This window comes from Rhinolophus sinicus, unplaced genomic scaffold, assembly GCF_036562045.2.
Source record: "Rhinolophus sinicus isolate RSC01 unplaced genomic scaffold, ASM3656204v1 Contig210, whole genome shotgun sequence".
Classification (NCBI taxonomy): Eukaryota; Metazoa; Chordata; class Mammalia; order Chiroptera; family Rhinolophidae; genus Rhinolophus; species Rhinolophus sinicus.
The window spans coordinates 1-8,243 of record NW_027424009.1 but is presented as its reverse complement, the minus strand read 5'-3'; the positions used below and the strand labels follow the sequence as shown (position 1 = coordinate 8,243).

General features: G+C 35.9%; 1 protein-coding gene across 1 annotated transcript; it reads left to right on the top strand.

Annotated features, from left to right (window-relative positions):
* Positions 1-618: 618 nt before the first annotated feature.
* LOC109439604 (guanylate-binding protein 6) lies at positions 619-8,173 on the top strand. The gene is made up of 4 exons (XM_074324407.1): positions 619-850; positions 4,091-4,218; positions 5,566-5,675; positions 5,866-8,173. The coding sequence occupies exons 1-4, from the start codon at positions 661-663 to the stop codon at positions 6,098-6,100; spliced, it is 663 nt and encodes a 220-aa protein (XP_074180508.1). The 5' UTR covers positions 619-660; the 3' UTR covers positions 6,101-8,173.
* Positions 8,174-8,243: the final 70 nt, after the last annotated feature.

The following is an 8,243-nucleotide window of genomic DNA, read 5'->3' as shown; positions in this document are numbered from 1 at the left end:
TATAATAATTATAAGCATTTATGTACCTAATAACAGACCATGAAAACTTACAAAGCAAAAACTGACAGCACTGAAATGGAAATAAACAGTTCTACTATAATAGTTAGAGAGTTCAATATCCCATTCTCTATAATAGAAAAATCAGACAGAAGATAAGTAAAGTGATGGAAAATTGAACAATGAAGTAAGCCAACTAGATCTAACAAAACCCTCTGCAAATAACGGCAGCATACACATTCTTCTCAAGGGCACGTGGGACATTTTCCAGGATAGACCATATGTTAACCACAAATTAAGTCTTAATCAACATAAAAAGATAGATATCATACAAATTGCTTTCTCTGACCACAATGGAGGAAGTTAGAAATCAATAACAGAAGTAAAACTGGAAAATTAACTAACTTATGGAAATTAAACAACACACTCTTAAATGATCAATAGATCCAATAGATCAAGGAAGAAATCACAAGGGAAATTGAAAAATACTTAGAGGCAAATGATAATGATAACACAACATACCAAATTTTTTGTGCCATAGATAAGTACGCAGTACTTTTATATAAAAGTGCTGATGTACACATGCTTTGATTAACTTTGAGACAGAGAATGAATTTGTAATCTTATTTCTACAGAAAGATTCCTTTGGGTTTGCAGGTTGCCATGGCATCTGGACCCATCATGTTGGTTCCCATGTGTTTGGTGGAAAACAAGAATGAGCAGTTTTCAGTGAACCGGAAAGCCTTAAAGATTCTTAGCAAGATTTCTCAACCTGTGGTGGTTGTGGCCATCGTTGGGGTGTATCGTACAGGAAAATCCTACTTGATGAACTGTCTTGCGAGAGAAAAGCTTGGTGAGTGAAGTCCTGGGACAGAAGCTATTTGCTTGACTCCAGCTGAATCTCAGCTTCTTACCACTCCTCCAGGGTCACATGAAGGGAGATTCCAAATTTCCTATTAAACACATCTTCTAATTGTAATTCTCACCAAAAAAATTGCAACTTGACTTTTTCTGTTTCTAATTCTCCTATTGTTTCTACTTCCTGTAAAAGGAAAATCTCCCACACCAGTGCTCTCAAAGCCATTTTTTCTAACTGGCCAGACATTGAGCTCTTACAGTTAATGTCTCCCACATCATATTTTGCTTTCTCTACTCTCGTATTCTTATTAATAACCAACAAGCTTGACTATCTTTCATCCTAAATATTCTCCCTGGACTCCATATCTCATTGTAACTATCGCTCCCCGTCCCCTTTTTCTTTTTACTCCTCTTCAAGCTAAAATATTTTGTCTTAAACTTTGTAAGCGGGCATTTTCCCGCCAAATCGCGTCGTAACGCGGGGCTTTTTTGACATTTTCTCGCCAAAATTAGACTTTCCGTAAAATATTCGTATCTTTCGATCTATTTGATATTTTTCTATGAAACTTTCAGTGTTTTAGTTTAAAAAGAGGTCTCTATTTATTTACTTTGCAAAATTTTTGCCGGTTCCAACTAGAGGCGATATGACGAGTTTACTCGTTTCCCGCAAAATGTTTCCTTTTCCCACTTCTCCTCCCACCTCTCATTTCAATGGACTCATCTCTGGTTTTAATACCAACAATCCACCGAATGCTCTTGTTATATGTACTAATCACCTCCATTTTGTATGGTTCAATGGATGTTTCTTTGTGTCCATCTTAGTCCCCTGTTTGGCATCGTATCTCATAGTTGATTTCTCCCTGCTCCTAGAAATTCTTTTCTTTCTTGGCTTCTGAGGCACCACACTCTTCTGGGTTTCTTTCTAGCTCTGTATTTAGTTCTCTTCAGTCTCTCTACCAGCTTCCAACTTTTCATCCGGCCAGCTGAATTTCAGGTCACTCCAGGACTTGGCCCTAGAATATTTTCTCTCCTCTCTTTGTACCCACTCAAAGTGATCTCATCCAATCTCTGGACTTTAAATGTCACTTTTATTCTCATAGCTCTCTAACTGATATTTCTTGCCATAATATCTCTTCTGATATTCAGACTCATTAATCAAATAACCACCTAAGTTTTTTTCTTTTTGAAAGTTGTCCAGTTGAAGTTATCATGTTTATAATAAAAGTCTTAATCAATCCCCAGTCCTAAACCCAAATGAAACCAATCTAAACACAGCAAAATAAAAATACACTTTCTGCTTTCTCAAACATTTTCTTCCCAATTATGTAGCCTAAAAACTTGTATCCCTCACTTAGTTTATCTCCTACATCTAATTCACACATCAGGCCTTTTATTACTCTTATTAAATACATCTCAAATCTGTTTCTTCTCTCCATTTTCATTTTACCATTTGTATTTATGATGCTAAGTCAGGCTCATCTTTTGCCTGAAATAATTTTTTTCCTGAAGTGTCTTCCTTGATTCTATTTTGACCCTCTTTAGTAAATTATCTTCAAAGCAACTTTAATCTAGTTGCTTTTAAGACCCTCCTTAAGTTTGCATTATACTTACATAAAATCCACATTCCTCGGAGGCCCACTATGACCTAGTCTTTCCTATTTCTCCAAACTCATCTTCTATATTTTCTCCATCACTGGTTATGCTATAGTCATACTAACCTCCTACTTGCCCTTGCAAATTGCAAGCCCTTTCTTATCTCCAGATCTTTGCACTTGTGGTTCACTCTGCCTGCAGTGCTTGCTGCTTCTCCACCCTGCTAGCTCATTTTATTCAAGGTTCTACACAAATGGCAGTTCTCAAAGAGGTCTTCCCTGACTGTCCTGACTCATGCCGCTCCTCCACTTAAACTTAACACAATGTGAACGTATTTTATATATTTACATCTTTAGTTATTTATTATTTTTCTTCTTGTATTAAAATTAAAAACAGTGGAGGGAAAAAACTTACGTGGATTCTTTGCTGATGAATTTCCAGCAACAAGGACAGTGTGTAAAACAGAGTAAGCACTCAATAAATGCTTCTTTAATTGAATAAGAGAAAAATAAATCAGGGTGTTTATCTTTTAGCTCACTATTATTTTTATGTGGCTTTAGTTAGCCTTCATGAAAATTCTGATTAGAGCACGGTATCTTGGTGTTGTAGAATATCTTGTAGACTAGCATATCCAAATCCTACAAAGCACATGAGTATGGTTTAATGTAATAAGAATCTGACAGTGGGTATATTTAAAATGTCATAATAAAAACAGAGGACAATTTATTGAGCTTCATGGGCAGCAAGTGAGAACATAGAAGTAACGTCAACCACGTATCAACACTTTTTCTTATTTTGGTTCTATGGAGGACTTTCAGAAGTTCTGTTCTCCCTTAACACAGGAAAAAAAAAATACTAGGAATACAATGTGATAATATTTCTCTTAGAAAATGTTTTAAGTGTTGCTGGGATCCCTTGAATCAGTTGTGGTTCATCGCATCTTCCAAATAAATAAGAAGTGAGATACAGCCACAATCTTTTGAGGGTTTAGAAAAGTATGTTTAGTTTTACCCATTCCTGTCTCCCCATACTCCTCTGCATTAAGACCAGATTTCACCTGGCTGGCTTATAAACTCGTTATAAGTTTTCAGAGTCTTAGCACTCATTGGCTCCAAGACTCCAAAGGGCAGGAATTTCTGTCTCTCTTAGCGACTGTTGTATCTCCTGAGGCTTGATCATATCCTCAATACCTAGAACATAATGGGTACTTAATAAGTAACTATTGAATATATTGTCTTGTTTATTCTTCAGACTATTGAAAAGTCTTGATCTAATTACAATACATTCAGCTAGCTTAACTTCTTTAGGAAGTCATTGTTGAACAGTTAAAAATCAAAGCTTCTTTTGTGCAGCATGCCCTTTCTCTCATCGAATGAGTTGGTAGGCCACATAGGCATGAACAGAGTTATGTTTACATTGGGAAATGGAATGAGCATTATGAATAAACTAAACGTATGTGAAAGACTATGACAGCTAAAGGTATGAGTGTTTAGATGATACACAAAGTTGGACATCCTTAAAATGGAGAAAGCACCATGCTGTACTGGAGGGTATTTATAACCCTCTAAGTCTAATTTTATAGCTCATGGGCTTCTTGGACTATTCGTTGTCTCTTTATGTTGCTTTCTCCCTTTCCCTTCAGGTTTCCCTCTGGGCTCCACGGTGCAGTCTGAAACCAAGGGCATCTGGATGTGGTGTGTGCCTCACCCCTCCAAGCCAAGTCATACCCTGGTTCTTCTGGACACCGAGGGCCTGGGTGATGTGGAAAAGGTAAGGCGAGGAGTCACAGACAGGTTCTGTTCATTCTAGATTTTCTCCTAATCTCTTCATGATCATTTGCAATTTAACTGTTGTGATAGATTCCTGAAATATTGAAATCCAGCTATATCAAATGAGGCATACTTTGGTATCTTTGAAATTCATTTCTAGGTTACATCAGATAATGTGGTTTATTAGATAAGATCTTTTATTTCTGAGCACTGACGTGAATAATTTCATCCATTTTAATAAACCTTTATCGAGAAGCTAAATTAAAGGGTCTCAAACTGAGTTATACGCAGTTTATAGTATGACTAAATGCTGGCTTCTGCAATACCTTAGGCAACACAAAAACAGTTTTTCCTGTCTTCAAGGCTCTTCATCATCCTGCATAGACCTTGCTTTGAGCTTTATTTTCTGTACTTACCTTCTGTTCTGTGTCAGTCAGACCACATAACTCTGCTTATTGCCTTCTAATTCTCATTTTGCTTCGGCAGGTCTTTCTACTTTGTACGCTTCTTTCATTTCTTCAAGTCCACATTTTAGAAATCCTTTCATATCCAGCACTGAATTTGTAGGGATGTTTCATCTTTGTCTCTCTGTCTGTCTGTCTGTCTGTCTGTCTGTCTGTCTCTCTCTCTCTCTCTCTCTCTGTCGCTCGCTCTCATGCGCGCATACACACACACACACACACACACACACACACACACTCTTTCTCTAATGCCAGTATCTTTTGTTCCCCTCTGATTCGATATTTTTATTGGATATATTGACTATTGTTTTCTCTACTAAGATTCACTACTGATATGTAACCTTTTAAACATGTTGTTGTCTTCCTTGCATTTGTTTTTCAAATGTTTTAAATACCATGAGATAGTCATCTTAAGTGTAACAATTATCACATTTATAATTGCTTCCCTATAACTAAAAAAAATATATAACATTTAGTAGTTGTCTATAAATATTGAATTGGCTTTATTTTGAGTATTCAATTGTGACTAGCATAGTATATATTCTGTAGCTCACTTTCTGTTAAATGAACATAGGGTGTCGCTTATGAACAACTAATTGCTCAAAGAGCACGCTACTTTTTCTTATACATATTATTTGACTTACTCCCATTTAGAAAAAAGGACACTTTCAGGAAAGTATTATTACAATTCTTTCATACATGAAGAAACTGATGTCACAAGAAATGTCAATGTAATTGCCAAAGCTGAGGTTTTCTTTAATTTTGCTTTCAATGTTGTTGTTTTTTTGTACCGACATTATACAATCTGAAATAGCAAATGAAAATGATTGAACAAGTAACTGAGTTTCTGAAAAGAAGACTGGTGCTTTCTCTAATATGTTTTCTAGGGCGACCCCAAGAATGACTCGTGGATCTTCGCGCTGGCCGTGCTTCTGAGCAGCATGTTTGTCTACAACAGCATGAGCACCATCAACCACGATGCCTTGGAGAAACTGCAGTATCCTTCCCAGTTTTATTCAGAAATTGATGGGACTGGAGACCAAATCGCATTCTCCTTCCCTGTGGCTGAGTGGCCTTTGGTGGAGCAGTGGGGACTCAGGGCAAAACATAATGTTTATAATAATTTTTTTTATGAGAGACATGTAGGAATGTGGGGAGGAAGTTCCTTTTCCTTAGCTAGGTCCTAGTTATGTGGCAGAGCTCACAGAACTCATCAGGGCAAAGTCTTCCCCTGTGTCGAATAGAGCAGAAGACTCCACAGAGTTTGTGAGTTTCTTTCCAGACTTTATCTGGACTGTACGGGATTTCACCCTGGAGCTGAAGTTAAATGGTCGCCCTATCACAGAAGATGAGTACCTGGAGAATGCCTTGAGGCTGATTCAAGGTATCAGAACATGGCCTGGGAAGTGGATGGTCCAATAAGGAGTGGGAGGTACCAAACACTGTCCATCATCTCTGGGGTTGCATTGTATTTGAGACTAAATTAAGTCCCATAGAAATGGTTACTGAGACTTAGGTTATTCCTTGATAAGTTTTAGTGACTATAGTTAAGATCACCCAATGAGAGTGGGGCTTAATGTAGAGTGAAGTTATTCAAAACTAAATTTCAACTAAGATAATTTGTACCTTAACATCCAAATACAATGGATGCTAAAACTGATGAAAGAACAGACAGTTGTTTTCCTTATTATGTTTCTCCTGTTTTGTGTTGAGAAAAACAATGATAAGTCTATATAATTGTTAGGCATAAAATCATAATGAAGTATGTATTTTCCTCAGTTCTTACTCTTCTCATGGAGCGAAATAAATTTCTAGTGTGTGGATAGTCGGATCTTCTACAAAAAGTGAAATTTACACCCTAAATAGACCTGATAATCTACTATCAGTGCATATGTTTTCATTATTTTTTTAATTGAGATATAATTGACATACATTGTATGAGTTCACATGTACAACATAATGATTATATACAGAGGGTGCCAAAAAATGTATACACATTTTAAGAAAGAAAAAAACATTAAAATTGTAATACTCAATATATACTGATAACAAAAGACGAATACAGTTGACTTCTGCAGTTTCAAAAGGTGTTCAAAGTGGTTACCATCAGCATCCAGATACTTCAGATTACGGCGAACTACTGCTTGAGCAACGTTGAGTGATGTATACGTGTCTACGTGTATACATTTTTTTTGACACCCTTGGTATATACATATATGCATGCATACATATATAGTGAAATGATCATAAGTCTAGTTAACATTTATCATTATACATAGTTACAGAATTTTTTTCCTTATAATGAAAACTTGTAAGATCTACTCTTTTAGCTAACTTTGAAATATGCAATATAGTACTATTAATGATGTCCCAATTCTGTATATTATATCCCCATGACTTATTTATTTTTTAACTGGAAGTTTGTACGTTTGTACCTTTTCTTCCCTTTTCCCATTTCGTAGTCTCCTTTCCCCCAAATATGAGTTTAGCTTGCTTTTTTTTTTTTTTTTTTACATTCCACATGTAAGTGAGATCATACAGTATTTGCCTTTTTCTGTCTGCCTTATTACACTTAGCATAATGGCCTCTAGGTCAATCCAGGTTGTCACAAAGGCAAGATTTCATTATTTCTTATGGCTGAATAATATTCCACATTTTCTTTATCCATTCATCCAACAGTAGACACTTGAGTTGTTTCCATGTCTTGGCTATTGTAAATAATGCTGCAATGATTTTTTTTGAGTAACGCCCATACTGTTTGCCATAATGGCTGTACCAATTTACCAACCAACAATGCACAAGGGTTCCCTTTTCTCCACATCCTTACCAATACTTGTTATTTCTTCTGTTTTTGACAATAGCCTTTTTAACAGGTGTGAGGTGATATCTCATTGGGGTATTGCTTTGTATATCCCTAGTGATTATTTACATTGAGCATATTTTTATATACCTGTTAAGCCATCTGTAAGTCTTCTTTGGAAAAAATGTCTATTCAGATTTTCTGCCCATTTTTTAAAATCACATTGTTTTTTCATTATTGAATTGTGTGAGTTCTTTTAATTTTTTTGGATATTAATATCTTATCAGATATATGGTTTGCAAATATTTTCTCCCATTTCATAGGCTGCATTTTTATTTTGCTGGTGGTTTCATTTGCTGTTCAGAAGTGTTTTAGATGGATTTAGGCCCCTCACCTCCAACCCCCCAGTTTATTGTTTCTTTTGTTGCCTTTGCTTTTGGTGTCAAATCCAAAAATCTTTGTCAAGACCCATGTCAAGGAACATACAGTCTATTTTTCTTCTTGGAATTTTATGGTTTCAGGTCTTACACTCAAGTCTTTAATTTTTGTGTATAGTGTAAGATATTGGTCCAGTTTCATTCTTTTTGTGTGAACCAGCAACCTTGTTGTTAAGAGCTTGCGCTCTAACCAACTGAGCCATCTGGCTGCCTTCTGAATTCATTTTTTAATTGTTAGTTTTTTGGTGGGTTCTTTAGGGTTTCAAAAAAAAAAAAATATATATATATATCTCACTATTTGTAGTGATAAATATAATCTTGCCAGATA

Excerpts from the sequence above, each read along its gene's own strand:
- LOC109439604 (XM_074324407.1), top strand. The coding sequence starts at position 661 with ATGGCATCTGGACCCATCATGTTGGTTCCCATGTGTTTGGTGGAAAAC. Across the intron at positions 4,219-5,565 it reads GCCTGGGTGATGTGGAAAAG|GGCGACCCCAAGAATGACTC; the intron begins GTAAGGCGAGGA and ends TATGTTTTCTAG. Across the intron at positions 5,676-5,865 it reads GATGCCTTGGAGAAACTGCA|TTATGTGGCAGAGCTCACAG; the intron begins GTATCCTTCCCA and ends GCTAGGTCCTAG.